General features: G+C 44.0%; 1 protein-coding gene across 1 annotated transcript in view; it reads right to left on the bottom strand.

Annotated features, from left to right (window-relative positions):
- Positions 1-15,459, bottom strand: part of ZNF318 (zinc finger protein 318) — a 31,993-nt gene extending 16,534 nt beyond the window's left edge. The window contains exons 1-3 of the mRNA XM_054021599.1: positions 15,027-15,459; positions 8,176-8,327; positions 238-865 (exon numbers count right to left, since the gene is read on the bottom strand). Coding sequence (XP_053877574.1) covers positions 238-865; positions 8,176-8,327; positions 15,027-15,347 — 1,101 coding nt within the window. The 5' untranslated portion in view covers positions 15,348-15,459. The remainder of the gene's footprint in view (positions 1-237; positions 866-8,175; positions 8,328-15,026) is intronic.
- Between the last annotated feature and the right edge of the window lie 6,680 nt (positions 15,460-22,139).

Genomic DNA, 22,139 nt, shown 5'->3' with positions numbered 1-22,139 from the left:
GCTATCCCTCCCCCCGAATTGCCCCAGAGAGCAACTGCGGCTTCTGTAATTAACTGTACTGGATCAAACTCCAGGACAGGGAGGGCAACCTGCAAGAGACGCACCAATAGGACAGACTGAATTAAGGATAATTATTCTATCAGAGAAAGGAAAAGGCAGGAGGACTGAAGATCAAATTAATGCAGTGGAGTGCAAAGTGACTGTTCTGAGAAGTAGAGAAATAGTTGAGGGTCAAACCTGCATTGGGGACTCCATTTCCACCTCCACTCGTTTCTTCAGGATAGATTTTTTGGGCATAGATGGCGCTTCATCAGGTCTGTATAAGTACCGAGTCTCAGAAGACTGCAGAGTGTTAGTCAAGCCAGGGATCACGTATCCACTGCCAGACAGATCATGGTTCAAGTTTCTGCTCCGTTCTTCCTCTTCTCTTTTCCTCCTGGCACGGTCAAGCTCCCGGAACTCTTCACCCAGATATGATGGGCTTTGGCTTCGACCACGGCTCCGTCTGCGATAATTCCGTGTTCCTAATGTGAAACCATGATGATCCCCACTCATGCCATGCATCTTCTCATCCTTGTCGTACCGAGGGCGCTTCGCTTCTCGCCCTCTCTCCTCTGGTCTTGGTGGGTAGGAGGATTTCCTGAGTTTATCACTATCCCTGTCAGGTCCCCTTGGCAGTTCTTCACGATGACCATAGTGTGGACTGTAGTCTGACCGGTGGAGGAATACATCCCTGTTGCGGTAGTCCTCATCATGCCTCATTATGTAGGGACTGGAAGACGGATCTTCATGAGAGGGATATCGTTCAAGGCCTCGAGGGCATGGGAGGCCTCTGGTAAATATCGGACCATCAGCCATGTCATCCCTGGTAAGAGAGGCACATGGAGTTAAATCTACGTCAGTGAGTCAGAGGAAAAGTTTTTCAGTCTCTTACTCTACAGTAGCAAGACTTCATATTGTTTTCAAATGGCAGCGTTGAACTCATGGCATAAGTGAAAAGCAGCACCTCAGAAGCAGGGAAGAGGACCATCAGTATTAAATACATATGGTACTTCACCCCATCCTATGGGATCACTCTCAAATACAGAAGTCCAAACACAAACACAAACTGCAGGAGGACAGCCAGGATTTAATATAGGGAACTGATCAATAGCATACTTCAGTTTTGTGAAGGAAAAAGGCTACATACGTGATTTATAAATTGCATTACTACTAAGTTTCAGGCCACAAAAGACTCCTCCCCCTGCTCTACTAGGTACTCTGGTTGTGTTACATAGGAATTATTCAGGATAATTTATCTTTGCATTGCACACATGGCCAGATCTTCAACTGATTTAAAATCAGCTATGCAGATTTACACTAGCTGAGGATCTGGGCCATGAATTCTAGCCAGTTTTTGTGCCTGGGTTATCAGTGAACACATTTCTAGTGTACCAGAAAAGATGCTTTGGAACCTCTTCAAACTTCAAGAGGACACCAAAGCAGTGAAGTCTGTACATGTAAGAAAATCACTCCTTTGTTCTAGCCTCAGTTTAGATGAAAAGAGTATATATTATGTATGATATGCTGATGGTTAGTACAACACCAAATCAGCACCTTCTTTGGTGACTGCTCCCTACTAACACTCCCCAGTGCAGGGATGCCCTCTCTAAGAATGTTTTTCCCCCAGTATGCCTTTCTGGGATCAGCCTTTAACAGAGCAGTCCTGAAGTGGCCATTTTGCAACTGGCAACTGCTGGGTGTATCTCTATCTCTTCCACCTAGTAAGTACCTGTTAAGCTTTCCCCTGATTTCCCCATTTTCTTCTTACTGGGAAGATGGCGCATTTTCACAGTACATAAAACTGATGCCTGTACTGGACTTCTTGTAAAACACTGCTAATTACAGCTTACTTTATAGATCAGTATTTGACACAGTGAAATTATGATATTTCGGCAAGAACGCTGGAAGCAAAATGAAACTGGAACAAGGGTCTGGGGAATCCAGAACTTCCTCCCAAGAGCTGCATGTAAGAACAGTCTTCTATAATATGGAGGGGTCACTAGCAAACTATTTCTTCAGTGGCATTAAGGTTGTGTTCAGGTTTCAATTAAGTGTTATTTAAATCCCTTTTGAGCGTGAAAACAAATACTGCTGTTAGCCTAAGTTCTAGAGTACTTGTTTTATGCAAGTCGGACATGTGACCCCTTAGAAAAATTTAGGGCTGGTGTCTAACTGCTTTGGATCCCTCTCCTATAAAAGACTTAACAGTTCAAACTTTCAGGAAAGGTAGCTCTAAAAGTCTCATGTATTGGGTAGTTTTTAAATAAAAATATTAAAAGGCAACTAACTTATTTGGGAATTTACTTGCCCTGTAATTTTGCTTCTCTGAAGAATTCATCTTGCAGGATTCTCATACATGACATGCACTGGAGTCATGGGAAATTCCCCTGTCTCTCAATACTTTTGAGCCTCTGAAGCACAAGTAGAGTAGCTTGAGGGGTCTGCCATACTGAGCATGATTCAACCTCAGGTACCCAAACATTCTAGCTAGTTCCTTTCAACAGCAGGAAACAAAAGTGCCCTGTAAGCCTCTAATGAAACAAAAAGAATAGGGAAAAATCTCCCTCAAGTAATCAATATGCCACATAAGGGATGGACAATGGATATAGGATTGTCTAGAGGATGAAACCCCAAGCATATCATCTCCTATTCAAAAAACTCCAGAAATCTGAGAGGGGATGGGTGAATGCGTGTGATACTTGCCAAAAGACATCTTCAAAGAATCAGAATTACAGTAAATATATTCCCATCTCTAAAGATATCAAACAGATCATTACCATTAAAAATCCTAAGCATTAAAATGACTGGAAATGACGAGATAAGGTAGTCTGCATAAGTATTCTATTCCTTTAACAATACTGATATGTGAAAATTCATCTTCCTCATGCAGTAATTCAACTCTGAGCCACAAGACAATTCTCAACACACTTCATATGTCACTGATTGAATGCTTTACATAGTCAGACATACAAATTTAGTGATGGATATATACCGAAAAAGTTCATTAGCGCTGTCTTTGGATCAGAATTAAGGTGGAAGTAGGAATTAACAAGTTTCTACTGTATCCTAAAGTAAAACGCACCCAAGTTGACTACATGATCAGATGTTTCTAGCTTTGGCTTCTGACAACATACACAAATAAGTACCAAAATATTTATACCACAGTAACTGAAAATAACTTGCACACATATAAAAGCTGGTACTTTCACCACTACAGGGCACAGCTGACTAACTTATTCTTCACTTTCAGGAAACACCTTTTCAGTACCACCCCCTCCTATTCCTGAGATCTGACTACACCCAGAAAAAATGCATGAAAAAGTCATGGGGAGTAACTGATGCACATTACCAAATGCCTTCAGCTGATTTTTTTCTGCAATTAACTATGTCACTCTCACTAGACAAGTGGCAATCAACAATCCTTTTGAACTCTGATTACAGAAGGCAACTTAAGGGAAACATTTAATGATATCTCAGAGGGGAAGGAGTTGAAATTGTGTCATGAGTATAATCAGAAAAGGCACCAAAAATACATTCTGGACAGCAAAGAAACATGGATTTAATAGACAGTCAAACTGGAGAGCAAAGGATATAACACACCTGAATACAGGGGCTTGGGACATATGAAACGATTGCTTAACCTACAGTAACTGTGGTTCTTCAAAATATGCTGTCCATATACATTCCATTGTGGGTGTGCCTGCACCCCACACACTTGGCCAGCAGTTTCCATAGGGACTGCACCTGTGCCCTGAGTGTCCGCAAGCCTCCCCCCGTGAGGGCATAAAGGGTGAGGCAACCCCAACCACATCTCTGTTCCTTCACCAATAGAGAATCCAGGGATTAAAGGATTCCCCAGTAGCAAGGAGGAGGATGTCTCATGGAATATTTGTGGACAATGCATCTCAAATAGCCACAGATACTGTAAGGTAAGTAACAGTTTCTTTGCCTTTGACACAGTCCCTCACCAAATGTTCTTAAGCAAAGCAAGCAGTCATGGGATAAAAGGAAAGGTCTTCTCATGGACTGGTAACTGGCTTAAAGACAGGAAACAAAGGGCAGAAATAAATGGTCAATTTTCACAGTGGAGATAGGTAAATAGCAAGGCCCCCCCAGGGACCTGTGCTGTTCAACATATTCATAAGTGATCTGGAAAAAGGGGTTCACAATTAAATGGAAAAGTTTGCCAGTGATACAAAATTACTCAAGATAGTTAAATTCAAAGCTGAATGTGAAAAGTTACAAAGGGATCTCAAAAAAATGGGTGACTCAGCAACCAAAATTGCAGATGAAATTTAATGTTGATAAATGCGAAGTAATGAATGCTGGAAAACAATCTCAGCCATACAAACAAAGTGATGGAGTCTAAATTAGATGTTACCATTCGTGAAAGAGATCTTGGAGTCATTGTGGACAGTTCTCCAAGAATATCTGCTCAATGTCCAATGGTAGTCAAAAAAGCTAACAATGTTAGGAACCATTAGGAAAGGGATAGATAATAAGACAGAAAATATCTTAATGCCACAATATAAATCTATGGTATGCTCATACTATGAGTACTGTATGGAATTCTGGTCATCCCATCTCAAAAAAGATATATTAGAAGTGGAAAAAGTCCAGAGAAGGGCAACAATGACTACGGGTATGGAAGAGCTTCTATAAAATCATGAATGGTGTGACAAAAGTAAATAAGTGTTATTTATCCCTTCACATTACCACAAAAAACAAGGGTCATGCAATTAAATTAATAAGCAACACCTTTAAAACAAACATAAGGAAGTACTTCTTTACACAATGCACAGTCAACCTGTGGAACTCGTTACCAGGGGATGTTGTGAAGGCCAAAAGTATAACTGGTTTCAAAAAAGAATTAGATAGGTTCATCTATGGCTATTAGCCAAGATGGTCAGGGATACAATCCCATGCTTCTGGACACCAGAAGCTGGACTGGACAACAGGGGGTGGATCATTCAATAACTATCCTGTTCTGTTAATTCCCTCTGAAGCATCTGGCACCAACCACTGTCAGAAGACAGGATATTGGGCTAGGTGGACCACTGGTCCGACCCAGTATGGCCATTTCTATGTTTGAGTGTTTATCCATATAATATTCCACTGTTGCTGACTCACTAGCAGTGACCTAGACCTGTGATTCTCGACCAGCTCCACTAGCAGCTCCCTGCCGGGAGCTCAGCTGCCCCACAGGCTCCTGGCATGTTGCCCCCGTCCCTTGCCTCCCCAGGGGAAGCCTCCCCATTCCCCGCCAGGAACAGGGGGGAAGACACCCGGGGCTTCTCACCCCAGGGAGTGAGGTCCAATTGCCCCGGATTCTCTTCGTCCCCCTCTTCCCACCTGCTCCTCTTCAGGTTAGTTTCACAGCTCTGATTCCTGTTCCAATAGGAAAGTGCCCTACAAACATCTAGGGTGTAAAGTTTAGCCTTCCCTTTGCTGGAATGTGGCTTTGAAAAGAAAACAGACAGAAAACATAATACATCTGTCTGTTTTGTACTCTGTCCATGTACTCTGTACATGGAATTTACAGAGTACCTTTGGCAAGAATTTTGGGTGAGGTCTCAAAATTACTGTCTTTATGAAAAAAACATGTATTTTGGTTCTGCCATAAAAGCTTGTATTTCCTCTACACTTCTGGTACATGTTACTACTATCAAAAAGGCTGTTTTGATGGATAAATGGAACATGGAACATGTAGGCAGAATGCTCAAAAGGTGGACCCTTTAAACCTATCAATACAATGTTGAGATCCCAACAAGGGGAAAGCTTTCAGACTAGAAGATATACTTCCATAAGGTCTTTCAGGAACCTTGCTATTGTAGGATGTAAAAATACGGAATATCCCTGAATTGGATGGTGGAAAGCTCAGATGGCTGCGAGATGGCCCAGCCCCTCAGAGAACTCAAGAGTTCTTTAAGCACAGAAGGTATTCCAGTATGGCAGGTGCTAAACGGAGTCAACTGATGCTGCTGAGCGTACAGTGTAATCTTTTCCACTTGGCTGTGTAAGTAAGTGTCAGAGTCCTTTCTACTATGGATAAGGATGTTTTGTCCTTAAGAGATACAGGTCCTTTCCACTGATGTTAACCACCCAGCATTCAGGCTGTGAGGTGCCAGGAAGGTGGATCTGGATGAAGAATCTATCCTCATCTTTGGGATATCACATCAGGCTCAACTGGACTGGAGGTTGAATGGAGATATTCATCATGTCTGAGAGCCAGAGCTGCCTCAGCCATGCTGATGCTATCATGATGAACATGCGAGTCCTGCCTGAGTTTCTCTGAGAGTTCTTGGAATCAATGAAATATCAGGGTAAACATTAATTACGCCCGAGGGCCAGTGGATCAGGAATGCATCAGAATCTGACTCTGCCCATCTCTGGAGCAGATCTTGTGGCACTTCTTGTTCTTGTTTGTGGCAAAGAGGTGTATGGATGACCCCACTTAATGAATAGGTCTTGGATAATGGTATCCTTTGCTGACTTTACTTTCTCCTTTTGGAGGAAGAAATCGATCAAAAACTCTAAAGCTAATTCAAGTAACTAACTGCTAAGTACCAAACTATTTACAATACAATGCATAGACCACACAGTAACCAAGAAATTTGGACATTACAAGTTCTGACTCTGACTCGTAGCTGGGGGGAGGATATCTAAGACACAGCTGGGGTCACTGTGCCCTTTATGCCCTCAGCTGGGATGTGGGAGTCATGAGGACACTCAGGGCACAGATGCAGCAGAGACTGCTGACTAAAAGAATTTGAACTGGAGTACATGAGGTGCATGTACGCCAACCGTGGATAGATATGGGAAAGCATTCTGAGTCTGGTTTAGCTGCTGCTTTTCATACTTTTTTAGCCCCATGTTCCTCACTACTTCTTTTACCATTTCAAATGAATAACAAAGCTTTATCAGGGAGTCAAAGTGAAAGCTGTTAATTTGTCTGAGGGAGGTAATGTCCCTCCCAGCAGGGCATTTTCACTTTTACATTAAAATAAACTAGGCCACTTCTAACCCTACAGCATGACCACAAAACATGATATATATACATCTATTGGAGAAAAGGAAGCAGTGGGGAATCCCCAACAGACAAATAAAGACAAGCCTTAAAGTTGTGGCTATGCTCACAATTCTCTTTTGTATCATTTCCCTCCGCCTCTAGTACATGCTGCTATCCCCTGTGTATGTGCACCAGTTTTGGCTGGAAAACTAGTACCCTGAAAAGGGGATTTATAGATGAAACACTGATTAAAAGAAAATTGAGCAGAAGGCTTAAAAGTGATAGTATTACCAACTAAACCCTAATTTGATTTACTGCAGCTGCTGGACCTTAATAACCTTAAATAGCTGATATGCTTCTAAAGACAGGAAACATAATGAAAGGATTCTGCTCTGTTCCCCTCCTTTGGACTACTACCGTTTGGGTATTTGCATGAAAACAGTATGTTTCAGTGCCTCCTCTGCACCTGCTGCTTAACCCCTCACCTGAATACACAACTGGCTGCAGTGATGATGATCACGAGGGACACAGACTCTATATAAAATGTTTTCCATCTCTGACTACTGTGTTCCTATGTCAAAGCGGATAACAATTTCAGTGGGGAAAAGAGGACTCAAGCTTTGAGTATTAGTTCTTTATTTCCTCTGCTCAGTTTCACCTGCTTTTCCGCAATAGACACTTTTAAACTATAGATGTCTATCTACAGATACTACTGTGAGGAGCATGTCACACCCAGGAAACCTCTTAACTAAGTGTACTTGTCTCCAAGTCCCATCAGTGGGACTTTTGGAATCCTAGCACTTCATTGAATTTTTGTCCTGTGAGAGACACTCTCCTTAATGTCCTAGCAACAAAGCATGGCTTCTTGCCCAATTCCTAAAGGCTGCTTTTACATCTTGATGCCCACGCCATACAGCTTCCTGTCACTGCAACAGCTTTTCCCCAGCTAGAACACCCACTTTACTCTAGTGCTGTTATCTGGGCCTTTCTATGGCTCAAGCAAGTAGAGCATTCAACAAAAATTGCTTAAAGAACCTGGGGAGCTAAGCCTTAGAAGTCTTGGTTTAAACTAGAGCCAAGCCACTGTCTCACTCTATTGGATCCCAGTGTGCAGAGAATCATACCTGTCCATGTCACTGAGGTTATCAACTGGTGAGCCCAGTCGATCAGGCAGCCTCCTTCGCTCTGGTGTGTCAATGCAATACCGGTCATTACCAACAGTGATCCGCAAACTCTGCTCCAGTGATGACTCGGAACGGAGGCTTGGAGAACGTCTCTGCAATTGAAGAGAGAATGAAAGCCCAGCACAGGACTGTCCCCTTAACCACAAGACAGGCATCTAAGTCTGTCCACCTCATCATATTAGACTTGGGGGCGGGGATCGTAAGAAATAAATTAATCATACCTCTTCTCCATTTATATAAAATTGCTTTGCAACTTAAAAGAAAGTGACTGAGTGTAGTTCCTTCTCACCCTACATGCAACTAACAATCACTCTGTATTTACACTAGCTCCACAGGAACTTTTAAACTTGAAAATACCTTTGAAGAACTGCACTTCTGGAGGTAGAACAAAAGAGAGGAAAAAGAGGAAAAAAGTTGTTCAGGAAATCCCAAAGTTGCTGTTGTGCTCCCCTCATTGTTGGGGACAGCCAACTGCATGGATTGTGTACCCTGCAGTGCCAAGGAATTTTTGTGCATCTATAGCCGATATACTTACTGGGCAGGTCCTCTTGGCATAACGAGAGCCTGGGTCAATGACAGTGACATAGCCCATTACCAAAACTGGAAAGCGTTCCAAAAGGGGCTCTGCTACTTGACTCGTAGTAAATGAATGCTCTACATCAGTAGTTCTCAACCAGGGGTTCGCATTCCCCTGGAGGTACATCAACTCATCTAGATATTTGCCTAGCTTTACAGCAGACTACATAAAAAGCACTAGTGAAGTCAGTACAAACTTAAAATTTCATACAGACAATGACCTGTTTATACTGCTCTATATACTATATCAGTGTTTCTCAACCTAGGGGTGGGAACCTCCGGGGGGGGGGGGGGTCAAAGGATGGGTTTAGGGAGTCACAAGTGCTGGGCCGGCATTAGTGGGAGGCAAGCAGGGGCCCCGCAAAGCTAAGATACATGCTGAAGCCCAAGCCCCACTGTCCACGGCTCAAACTGAAGCCCAAGCTCTACTGCCCAGGGCTGAAATCCGACACAAAAACCGTACCTGGTCTGTATCGTTTTGTAAGAAACAATACCATTTCCAACTCCTCAACAAGCCACCTATTATTTTGGTGGAGCCTTGAAGACCATGTTCCAAACAAAGCCCTGGATTGCAATCACTATTCTATCTGAAGAGTGAGCAGGAAGATCTTTCAAAGCCCATCAACAAATTGAATGGCTGAAGGATTGCTGTTGAAGGGCACAATCACCTTCCTATCCCCATGGCTGAGCAGCACCTGCACTAGGGTTTCTCAGCAGAAATTTCCATATGTTGCTAGTGCAGCTCTATCAGAGCAGTACCAATGTGAACCTTAGTGAAATCAAAGCTTCTTTATCTACTGGCATTTTCAACACCTTCCTTATTGTCTAACCCTACTTAGAGCAGGTATAAACCCCAGTGTTAAAAGTGCCAATGGCCACAACTGCCTCATGTACATTAGCATTCCCCACTTTGTTACCACTAGGACAGTTGTGCTAGAGTTAAAAAAAAAAAAAAAAAAACAAACTCAGTGTATCTAAGTAGGCAAGGTCTGAGTGAGTTATCTTTGTAGACTTCCCCCTAGAATACTAAATACCCAAGAACTTCATTAACACAGAGTTAAGGCTGCCCAGTGAGGCATTCCAGAAGATGGAGAGTGATGACTAAACTTAAACATCAGAAAATCAGGACATAAAAATGTTAAGGTATACGCCACCCGGACAACACTACCTTAACTCTGACCCTGAGAGTTGGCAACACCCACTGGGAATGGTTCAGTAAGGGAGATGCCATAATAAGCAGATATGAGGAAGTTCTAAGAACATATGCCACTGTTTCTGTTATGTAGCACAGATTTGAATTCCAGCATTTATATGCATGCACTCTAACTGCCTTCACTACATTGTGTAGTTGTACTGAATGATGGAGGGATTTGTTGGAGCAGCGTAGCAGAGCTGTTACTGTGATACTATGAGAGGTGGCTGTATACTTTGAAGGATGAAACATGCCTGACTTCAGCAATGAATTTTGTAGGGTGTCAGTAAACATGTACAAGGGCATCTTCTTCCCATGGGGATTCTCAATGGTCTGGTAGCATAGACGATAGTGGTCTCCAGGGCTTAACGAGGGGTAAGTGAAGGCAATGTCTGAGGAATCCTCAGGGCAAGGGTGATGGGGGACAACATTTAGCAAGCAGGGGATAAGGGGGGCGGTTGTATGGAATAGACTTAGTGTCTCAGTTTAGGCCTCGTGAAGTTAGCTCCTGTTTGCTATACCTGGCCTAAACCCGAGTTTTGCCTTAACAAAGAGGTGTTGGACTTTGTCCTGCAGTACTCATGTGCTCTGGTCCCAAAGTGTTCTGTAGCATCTGACGGGTAGAGGCGAGTATATGTTACTGCCATGCAGGGACATTGCTCAAAGAGGGCAGAGGTAAAGTTGCATAATGGGGATAGGTGTACCTTAACTTTGTATTTCCTGGTTTCCAGAGGTTTAAGTTTGCATTACCTTAACTCATTTTCTGGTTTTCAGTTTAGCCACTTTCCTCATTCTGGAAGGGCATGAGGCATTACTGGGCAACCTTAACTCTTGTGTTTACATTTCTGGGCATTTAATTGCCTTGGGTTTTAAAAATAATAGTTTCTCAGCACCCCCATGTTCTACAGCTGATCTCTCCCCTCTCCATTTCCCCAGGCTCCTTAGCAATGATTCCTCCAGCCACAGAATGCACTGGCTGCACGTTAGTTCTTTCACTGCCCCTTCATCTTGTGTTGGTCTCCCCACTCTCTGCCTGTTCACAATAGCTTGGTCCTCCCTCCTCAGCCTTCCTTCCCACAGAAAGGAAAGGGTCAGCATGGGACCTGCAGTTTGAGGAGCTGTGAAGAGGATGCAAGAAGAGTGCAGGGACAAGCATGGAGTCAGTTAGGACAAACATGGGGGGCATGGATGTAGGGGGCTTGGGGGGAAACAGAAGTCCCCTAACATTCCCTATTGCACAGCTCAGAACTCCTGCTTTCCATCCCATTTTTCAATATACTGTTCCAACACCCCCTATTCTCTCACTGCTGCAACTTCCTATATTCCATTCAACTGCGTAAGAGATCCCCAGATTGCTCCAACTCCTCCAACAGTCTCTCCATTACAGCCATTGCTCCGATTGCTCTCATATCCCTCAATGCTTTGAGGCTCATCTCCCCCCCGCCAACTATATCACATAAAGCCTTCTCATTCCACCTCATCCTTTTCACTCCATGCCCTTGGTAAGCTTGAAGAGCTTGTAGGGATATGGTGGGCTGTCAGGAATGCTGGACACAGAAAGGGGCAGGAAACTGGAGATGCAGTTTCCCATATCTGGTCCAAATGTATGGGGAAGGAGCTCTACAAAGCCATCTGCAGCATGGGAATCTTAGGCTAGGTCTACTCTACAGACCTTACAGCAGCACAGCTGCGCTGGTGCAAGGTCTCCTGCGTGGCTGCTCTATACTGATGGGAGAGAGCAATCCTGTCAGCATAATCAAACCACCCCCCAAGTGGCAGAAGCTATGTTGGTGGGAGAGCATCTCCCGACAAAATAGCACTGTCCACACCGGTGCTTTTGTCGATGAAACTTATGTCAGTCAGGAGTGTGTTTTTTCACACCCCAACCAACAAAAGTTTTACCAAAAAAGTGCTAGCGTACACATAGCCTTAGAGAAGTGTAAAGCGGCATATTCATTTGAATAAGTACAATCAATGGAGATGAATACAGCCTGAAACAATAACTCAGATTTGTGGCCTGCTTCATTCAACTCAGCAGGTGTTCTCATTGCCTCCCTGTCTTCCTCAGCCTTTAGGCTCACAGAGGGAAGAGGGGCTCAGATCCACCCCCACCCCCCGGGAAGGCCCCCAGATCCCAGCTCACATGAGGGCAGGAAGAGGGGTTTACCCCCCAAAGGGGAAGGGCCCCCTGATCTTGGCTTACACATTGGGGGGGGAGGAGGAGGAGACAGGAAGAATGGCTCAAACTGCTCCACCATCCTAATCCCCCAATTCCACTTGCCACTCATCCCAATGCTCCCTCTCAGCCTCCCAACCCCCTCTCCCTTCGCCATTTATTCCCCTCCCCATAACCCAGACTCTCCTCATTGCAGCCACAAGCCCCTTTCGCCCATCCTCACATCTCCATCCTAACACCCTTTCTCATTCTCCCCATTCCCACACTGCTCCGACAACCTCCCCACATTCCCCCTCAATGCTATAATCCCCCCTTATTTCCTTGGTCTGCACCAACAAGTTATAAGGATCTGAAAACTTTATGAACAGCTCATGTTAGGGGGGGCTCTGTGCTAGGAAAACGCCTTGACCAAATGACCCAGTGACTTGCTTTCCTGTGATCACACTCAAAGTTCCGAAGAAGTGAGGTTTTTACTCACGAAAGCTTATGCCCAAATAAATCTGTTAGTCTTTAAGGTGCCACCAGACTCCTTGTTGTTTTTGTAGATACAGACTAACACGGCTACCTCCTGATACTTGACACAAAGTTCCATTGTTCAGGAACCATGATCACATTATCCAGGAACCATGATCACATTATCCTGTCTTTCATCTTTTCTCTGTTTGATCAATGCTAGTTTTCTTTAGAACACTCCTAAATTTAAGAGAGAGTATGCATGTAAATTTTAGAGCACTTTGAAAAAATATCACTCTTAAACCAGAAGTTTTGGTCTCAGGCAAAACTTCCAAAATGAGCCCCTGCAGAAAGCAGGCAGAGAGCAAGGAATGTGCACAATCATATTAAAACTATCAAAGATAGGGCTCAAACTTGGTGCACAGGTGTAGCTCTGGGTCAGTGACCACAGCATATCGTCTTGAGCCACTCAGTTACTGTGGCAATAGCTTGCCTAGAAACCCTCTTACTCCAGTACAGCCCCAGTCTAGCTGCAAATGCACATTTCAGTTCCTTTGGTTTTGCAGTTTGCCAATCTCTAGATCCAAAAAATCTAAGGTCAATACCTTTTTTCAGAATTGTTTCTCCAAAGGGGTAGTGAGTGCTATGCACAAGCTGAGCAAAATGCTGAGTAACTGAGATCAGTTGGGGGGAGAAGGCTATACTTCATGAACCCCTTGCTCAAATGACTCCCAAATTGGAGCATTAACATGACCCAGCACCCCCATGACACATAGCAAGTGTAAAGACAAATTGAGTAAGCATGTGGATTTTAGAGCACTCAGAATAACAAAAGCAATTATTAACTTCACTAGCAGAGCTGGTGCTAGGCTACAATCATTTGGGAATCTCTTTGGCAAGTATATTATTAACTAAGTGCTTGTCTACACAAGAAAATCTGGAGTAAGGTATTTAAAATGGATTAAGTATTCCTGATTAACTCCATGTGTGGATGCTCTTATTTTGGAATAAGAGTGCTTTTTTCCAAATTATCTTAATCTACTGGAGTGCTGTCAAATCCAGTGGATAAAGTTAATATGGAAAAAAGCACTCTTATTCCCGAATAAGGGCATCCACACATGGAGTTAATCAGGAATAGCTATTCTAGAGTAATTCTCCATGTTAAGAAGCTCTTAGACAGTTCAAGACAAAACTTCTTTCTTACTGCAAAGAATATTCACAGATAATTAGTATTTACTATATAGAATACTCCTTATAGAGTCACAGTACCAAACAGTAAAGATATTCACATCTGAAATAGAATTTTAAAAACAGGGTTTTACATGCACAAATCTGAATATTTTGCTTAGGCTGAGATGAGAAGTTTTAAAAACATATTAAACTGTCAGAGAATGAATCTGATGAACCTGTAACTGGCTCTCTATATCAACAGGAAGAATTTAAACTTAATGTTTATTAGACATTTGATTTAGAAAGGTCTCTGCATTCTGCACATATAAATTATCTTTAAGCACAAGATTCTGTTAAATGGTCACACTAATCCCATTAGCTAAATATTCTATTTTACCCATAGGAGCCTTTGCTTAGCTAAAGGATAGTTTGATCTTTGATTCTTAGCTGAAATGGCTAAGGTTTCTGGCCTGCTCTAACTCTGAAGAGGAATAAAAGGGAGAAAATCAAAGGGGCATTATTTGGGATGGGGATAAATGATGAAAGCAGAAATCATTAGACATTAGAAATGAAAGACCCCTAGTAAATAACATTAAGTGCTTTTCATTTATAGATCTCAAAAGTAGGTAAGAATGATTACCCTTACTCTGCATACAGATGGAGAACCTGAGGCTCAAGGAAATTACATGATTTACCAATGGTCACACTATGGGTCAGTGGCAGAATCTGAAACAAGAGCCACTCCAGTGTCCCAACTCACTGACTAGACTATCCTGTCCACTTCTCTAAAAACACAGGATTGATCTCCACAGTACATTTTCTTACACTCTATCAGTCAGGAAAACTACTGTTCTGTGGAAAGAGGTATCAGATTCTGAACGGATTATTTCATGGAAGAATCAGTATTACAGGGGAAATCAAACGGGGTTATTTGGGAGAAATCAGATGAGGGGCAAGGGGCATTCAGGAGTAGTTTCCTGGCTGCGGCTGTCCCTACATGGTGGGATAGGTAAGAAACATACATGACGGGGTGTCCTTACGCCAGTAGGAGTGAAGGGTACAGTGGTGTGATGGCCAGGGAGCGGGGACAAGTACACAGCGTTAGGCAGGCAGCGCTAGGACAGCACAGACTGTCCGATCCGCAAGGCAATCGCCCAGCCTGGGGAGGGGGCGGAGCGGGTAATTACCCGGGGCCTGGCCGAGGGTGTCCTGGGGGGTAATTACCCGGCTACTGCTGCTGTCTCCATGCTCGCCCCCGCGCCGGCCCCGGCTCCTCCCGGGCCCCGGCCCCCCCGGCGGGGAGGGCAGCCTCTTGCTGCGGCGCGGGGACGGGGAGCGGCGAGAGGCTGCGCGGTGGCCGGACGGGGAGCGGTGGCGGCGGGACGGGGGAGGCGGCGAAGCTGAGGAGGGGGGGCGGCCGCGGCCTGGGCCCGGCCCGGACCCCGAGGTACCCGAGCGGGAGCTGCGGGACCCCGACGAGCTGCTCTCCTTGGAGCGGTGGGACGAGGGCGGCGGGCCGGAGCGGCCACTGCTGGAGCGGTACATGGCGGCGGCGGTGCAGGGGCCGGGCGGGAGGCCTCGCAGTTCAGTTTCCCGGCGCTGTCCTCCTCCTCTGCCCGCCTGGGCCCCTTGCGTGCGCGTTCCCGACACCGCCGCCGTCACGCGGGGAGAGGGGGCGCGCTGAGACACCCGAACAAAATGGCGCCGGTAGAGCCCCGGTCACGTGACCTAACGCAGGCAGGAGCCGCGGGAGTGTCTCCCTGCTCCGGGAGTGACCCCAGCTTGTAGCGCCCGCCTCCTGCCAGGGACTGCGCCTCTTTCCCCCGCCTCCCCCGGCACTGACGGCATCCTGCCCTGTAGCGCCCCCTGCAGGCCTGCGCGCGGGAGCTGCAGCCCCTCGTGTGCGGCAGCGGCTGCCAACCGGCCGGGACAGGAGCTCTGGGGCAGCGGGCCGGAGGCCCTTGGAGCGAAATCGGGATAGAGCGGGTTGAGGCGAGGCGAGGCCTGGAGCTGCACAGAAGCAGAGAGCTGCTCGGTGCAAAGAGGAGACCGCTGACTTCCCCAACAACGACCAGTCCAGAGGAGGCGGCTGGCTCCGTCTCCCCCTCTCGTGCTAGAGGAACAGAGGCACGTGCCATGAACCGGGGAGGCAGCAAATGTAGACGTGCTGGAAGCAAATATGTTGACACACATGTAATTAACTCGTGGAATGCCGAGACCAAAGATACCGTTGAGGCCAAGAGGTTAACGGGATTCAGACAAAGCTAGCTGGGGATTGGGAATGATCCCCGGCCGCTATGTTAGAGCGGGTTTTGTAAAAGTTTGGAAAGCATATCAAGTCTCCTGTCTCAAAGTGTAAGCCAATCACTATACAACCAAGTCAGGAAGAAACTCCCTTTATGGGGAGATTATTCCATACATGTCCAGGCTTTTTTGCAGCTTCTTTTGAAGCATCTTGTAAAAACTGGTCACTCTCAGAGACAGGACATTGGACTGCGGGACTGCTGTCCTGATCTAGTGTGACAAATCATATTTTCCTGTGTCAAAGCAGACAAGTTAATGTTGCAGTGGAAATCCCCACTTTCTAAATCCCTCCCCTTCTTTGTTGATTAGGAGTTGAGATAGGCTTAGTCTTTGGTTAACAGATTGGGATCTGAGGGATGGTATTTGTAGAGCCCTGTGCAGATACAAAATTTGTATTCGCATCTGCTCTGCAGACATGATCCGCAGATTTGTGGGACTGTAGGTATTTACAAGCTCAGCTCAAATGTTGCCCACTTCTGGGGTTGTGTGCCTCAGAGCACACTTGAATCAGACAACAGTAGCTGTAGAAAGGTTTTCAGGCTTATTGGTCCCCTAACACTTAACAAGGCACATGTGCAGAGGGGGTAAACTGAGTCTTAATGACACACTATATCCAACTGCCACACCTTTGAACTGTTTCTGAATGAGTGCACTGCTATTCTAATTCAGGAAATACACTTAAATGTGTAAACCATCAAAGCATGCCTAACTCACAACAGCCTGCATAATCATGTGGATTTATTTCTGTTACCCTTCTCCACCCTATCCACTTCTCTCTCAAAGTTTGTTACGATTCACTTGTTGTGACTTTTCTTTTATTAAATTGCATGTATTTGTACAGTGCCCAACATAATGGGGCTCTGATCCTAACTGAGATTAAGTGTGCAACACAATAGATCTAATTAATAATAAGGAAAATGACCAGGTAAATAATTTCTAACTAATTATTTCTGTAGAGCTCAGAATCTTTCAAACTCGGCAATGCACTGAGTACTGCTCTGTGACAATGCTATAAAACCGCTACAGCACTTAACATTTGCAACTAGGACAATGTAACAGGTACAAATATACGTTGTTTATTAATGTTAAAGAAAAACATTTTCATGTCTGAAAGTCAAGGAAAGATGCGAGCCACAAACTTCAAAAACACAGAAACAGACTCCAATGATGGAGAAAAATGTCCTTTTTTGGTTTCCAGCTACCTGAATATTTGTTCCATCCCCTTGCTTTCTTCAGACTAGCCCTGAATCTTTGGTTTAAAAAACACAAATTTGTTTCCTTTTTCCTGTAGTCATTTTACTCTTAAGATGGTCACATTAAAGCAACCATCTCTCTTAGGAAAGCTTTCTCTCTCCGGTTTTTAAATAACATTCATTACTGTGGCATGTAAATGCTACACAGAAACCCAGAATACCAAAATGTTTTCTCACTCTGTTCCTTGAGAACAGAAGAGCAGGTCCTGGTGATTTCCTATATTGTAGTAAGTGGCACCTGGAAGCAGAAGCTATCCAGGTGCCATTGCTATTATGTTTTTGTTCTGTGTGTATACAATACCTTGCATAATGGTGTCCCGATCCATGGGCTGCTCAAGATAATGATAATAAAAATAATAAATAATATGATACACAAATACAAATGAAAAATAATAAAGATAAAAACCTCTTTTTCTGATCAGACTGTAGATAAATCTCTGATAATTTTCATATAACTTTACATTGTGCCTCTTCATATAACCTTGTATTGATGAGCCTTGGTATATGGAAACTTTGTATCAAAGCCTCATATAGAAACTTTGCATTGCCCTTGGTATAATGTTATAGCCCCTAAGGATAGTTAAAGTAGAAGAAAAATTTATTTTTGCTAGCAATAGAATAAGGTCTCCCCCCCACCAACTCCCTTAATCAATTGCCCTGTTGAATGAATGAGGTGTGAATGAGGAAAGCATGGAAGGCAGCACCTCCAGACAGCTGCAACAGTTGGAGAGGGGCTGGGAGCCAAACCCAAGGACAATAAAATGTGTCAAGTGGGCTCACTAAAGAAAAGCAGACATACTGATAGCCTTGGGGGTTAGAAGCAAGCACCTTCTTTTGGAAACATCCTCTTTCCAGCATTGGGACAACACCCAGAAGAAAGCAGCACAAAGAACCAATGGACACAGACACAGATTTTGAATCTGGTGTAGATTTGCATGAGAGGGAAGCTGCTATACATGTGAGGTGTCTTGCAGAGGACCCCGGGTCTTGTCTTGTCAACATGGGAACATCGATCTGGATCGGCAGAAGCCCGGCTCCACCCCCTCCCCCATCTAACTCACCTGGCCAGTGAAGTTAAAGGGAGCAACTAATTGGTAACAACAAGATGGAGTGTGCTTGTGTGTGTCTGTAATATATTATATGCATATGATACAATGCTAATTAATACATGTATTACTAATAAATGTGGCACTCTGCCTTATTCCCCCTGAAAAGATCCCATGCAGTACTTTAAGTACAACGAGATGACAGAACTGCTCAAAGGCAAATAAAAAGGATGCAGATAGTAGAGCTTACATGGGGGTCTGAAATAGTCTAGAGTAAAAAAAATAGTCTTAAAGAAGCATTACAATCTAATATTATAGTGTCCTATTATCCTACTGGTCAGCTCTTTACATTTTCAATTAAGAAACTCATTCTGTACTTCACTATATTTCCATCTCTAGAACACACACTACTGACCCTTTTTCCAAAGGAGCTGAACACCCTTTAACTTCAATGGGATTGTGGGTGCTCAGCAGTTCTAAAAATAAGGCCATAAGGGTTCAATCCTTCTGGGTGCAGAGCAAAATGTGGATGCTCAGACCCTAATTTGTCATGTGGTTGAAATACTCCAGCAAGGTCCTTACCTGCTTTGCAGAGGTTTTTGAAAAAGTTCCATCATTGATGCTCCAGGCTTTCACAGGACAAAGGGGCTGCCACTCAGTCTTCTGTGCTAATAGTTGGGACTTGAAACTGTCCTTTGCAACCCTGAGGCTCATTTTGGGCTGAGGAACTTCCAACTAGCTGATGTTTGAAGAAAGAGATTTTAACCAATCAGATGTAGATGGAAGTGTTTGGAAATAAGGGGTCTTTTCACTCTTATTTCTCCCAGCCGGTAAGCAGATGCCCAGGGCTGGATACAAGAAGCCTTGAACGAAGAAACAGAAGGGAGAAAGTGGCAGAAGAAAGCACTTTTAGGAAAGAGGAGGGGAGAGAGTAACATGAAAGGGAATTAGCTAACAGAAGTTAGAGAGAATTTAAAAAAGTAAATAAGAACAGGTATCAGGAATAGGGTTTGGCTGAGAAGCTGTTAAGTGACAAGCATAAAGACTAGGAAACATGTAATATCTTTATTTTTAAATTTGTTTTACCTTTATAAGTCTGAGAAAAGACAAGAGACCAGCACACAGCAGACCCCAGTATCTCTAATCCCTGGAATGTTAATAAAAGCAAATGTGATTTCTTTTCTTTCTTCCTAGGCAGAGTTGCATGTTTACAGCTGTGTGTGCATTCATCCATATGAGGTGTGTTGGAGGTTATCCCTTGTCTCCAGAATTTGGCATTATTTTTTTCCATGGAGAAAAGAGAGAAATGTACATTGTGTCTTCAGATCCAGAAGTAAACAGGTCAAGAAAATATTCCAGACTGAGCCAGCAAGGGAATGTTCAAACCTCCCCCACTTGTGACATCACAGAATTCTAGGACAGTTCAACTGATAGCAAAGCCTCAGCTGGGAGAACAAAACTGGAGCCAAATAGTTATTTTAAGAGTATTTGTGGATGATGGTGAAAACGCTGATATTCCTGAGTTTGAGCCTTGTCTGGGTCTGCCTCCTCCTGTTTGAATTCAATATCTACCTGTGTTTGGGAGGGAGGTGAGATGGGCATAAAACCCCTCTGTCACCTCCCAGTACACAAGCCCTGCTGTGGGCACTATGTAATCAGTCCAAAAATAAATTCTCAATGAAAATAGGAGAAGCTTCATCATTTGGGACATTTTAATCTTGATTGGTCAAAGCCCTGGAGATTAGACGGTTGGGAACAACCTTGCGCTAGGCCCTGCGGGGGGGACTAGTCCTAATTTTTATTCCATTTCTAGTATTAGGATTCTATGATAAATGTAGGGTGTGTTATTTATAAATGGTGTGCATGGCTTTTTATAGGTGAATATGGCACAAGCCCCTGCTCCAAGTTGCTCAGAGCCTAAATCAGACAGAAACATAACAGAAAATGAAAACAAGCCATGATAATATTACAAGAAGATGGAAAACCCTGCTCCCACTTAAGTCGATGTGAGTTTTGCCATTGACTTCAGAGGGTACAGACTTGGGACACCAATAAGTTCAGATCAGTTATGTTGGACTCTGGTGTTTTGTTGGTTCTTTTCCTGGTTTGCTTTGTTAGTTTATATATATATATATATATAAAATCGTGTGAGTGGGTAGACAAAACTGGCTGGAATAAAGAAGGATCAGTGGTCCCTGAAAACTGCTTCTTGTTTGCTCCCGAGAAAGCAGGTCCAAAAGGAGAGGTCAGGAGAAAAGAGTAGGTAGAATGAAGGGCATGACAGGGGCAGTAGAAGGAGCCAACAGATGCTATAAGGTCTGGTTGAAAAAATCTGGGGAGAATAGTTTGAGGAACATAAAGGCATACTTTGTTCTGGACCTTCTCTTGGTGCCTTATAAAGCTATGAGAAGCTTTTGCATTTGAACTTAAGTAAGATTTCAGCACAGTGAAGAGCTGTAATGTTTTATTCATTAGCAGATCCAAGCTCGGATGTTTCATATTTGTGTGCTTGAGATACCTTTTGTATCCCAACATTTCCTCAGTTGTACCTACCTTGACGAGAGAGCACATAAATCAACAGCAGAAATCCCATTGTCATGTCTTCTACATGGAAGCTGGTTTACTTATTAAAGTCAATATAATCTTTCTTCATAGCCTTGTAAACAGTATGGTAGAGGCAAGAAAGAACCCACCAAACACACACACACTGTGTAGAGAATCAATGGCTAGCAATACATGCATGATAAAGGTACCTTCTGACTATACTACATGCAGGTAAGTGTTACATTTAGGACCGGGAGCCAGGATACATGAGCAGAAGAATGGGACAAACATATAGATATACCAATAATTGCTTTATGCAACCAGGCAGACCAGAATGGAATAGCAAATAAATCTTTTTCTTGCCCCTTAGTAATCATACTTAACATTGACAGAGGGCTAGTGAGCGTAATAGAGGCTCACAGTCATGGCCTACACAGAGCCAGTTCTTTCCTTTTGTCCCTATTTACAGTACAGTATTCATGCCCTTTGGGTCCCTCTGTCTGAGGAATGGCAGGACCCCAGTTCACTCAATCTACCAGTAATTCCAGCTGAAAGCCAGTGTTCTGATGTGAAGAGAATAGCCCAAGATGCCAATGGTGGGTAAGAGGTACTATGTCTTGTGGAGAAGGGGAGAGCAGGAGTACCTAATGGGAACTTAATAGAGAAACCTTGATCCTATACACAGTTTCTTCTCATCTTGCACAGCATGGCAAAAACAAGATAAGAGAAGAACAAAGTGCAAAGTGAAAGGAGTCCAAATACCAAATGGGTTCAAGTAGGAGTCTTGGCAGTGAGCACAGACTATCTGGGAGCACTCAGTATCCATCCTGGGGCTTCAGTCATTCCCCATCCCCCTAAAGACTGCAAAAGACCCTTGGTGAGTGCCAGCTGCTTCGACTCTCCTTTCTCTCCCTCTTTCTCTTTCAAGGAGTCTAATTAAAAGGTGCTTTAGACTCACAGCTTTTACTTCTGCCTCTTCTATCTCACACTCCCTCAGTCTGATTGTTTTGTTTTCCCAGACAGGAATGCTGCTGGCATTTTGTTTCCCCAGCACCCCACTGATAACATTGAGACTCATTCTCAAAAGCACAGAGGACTCTTCACTGTGTGTGTCTGTACTGGCTGGGAGTTGGAAAGACACTTGCTATCTACAAGGAATTGCTTGTGTCTGATGATAGAATTACCACTTC

This window comes from Malaclemys terrapin, chromosome 3 (genome assembly GCF_027887155.1).
Source record: "Malaclemys terrapin pileata isolate rMalTer1 chromosome 3, rMalTer1.hap1, whole genome shotgun sequence".
NCBI lineage: Eukaryota > Metazoa > Chordata > Testudines > Emydidae > Malaclemys > Malaclemys terrapin.
This window is presented reverse-complemented; position numbering and strand designations above follow the sequence as displayed.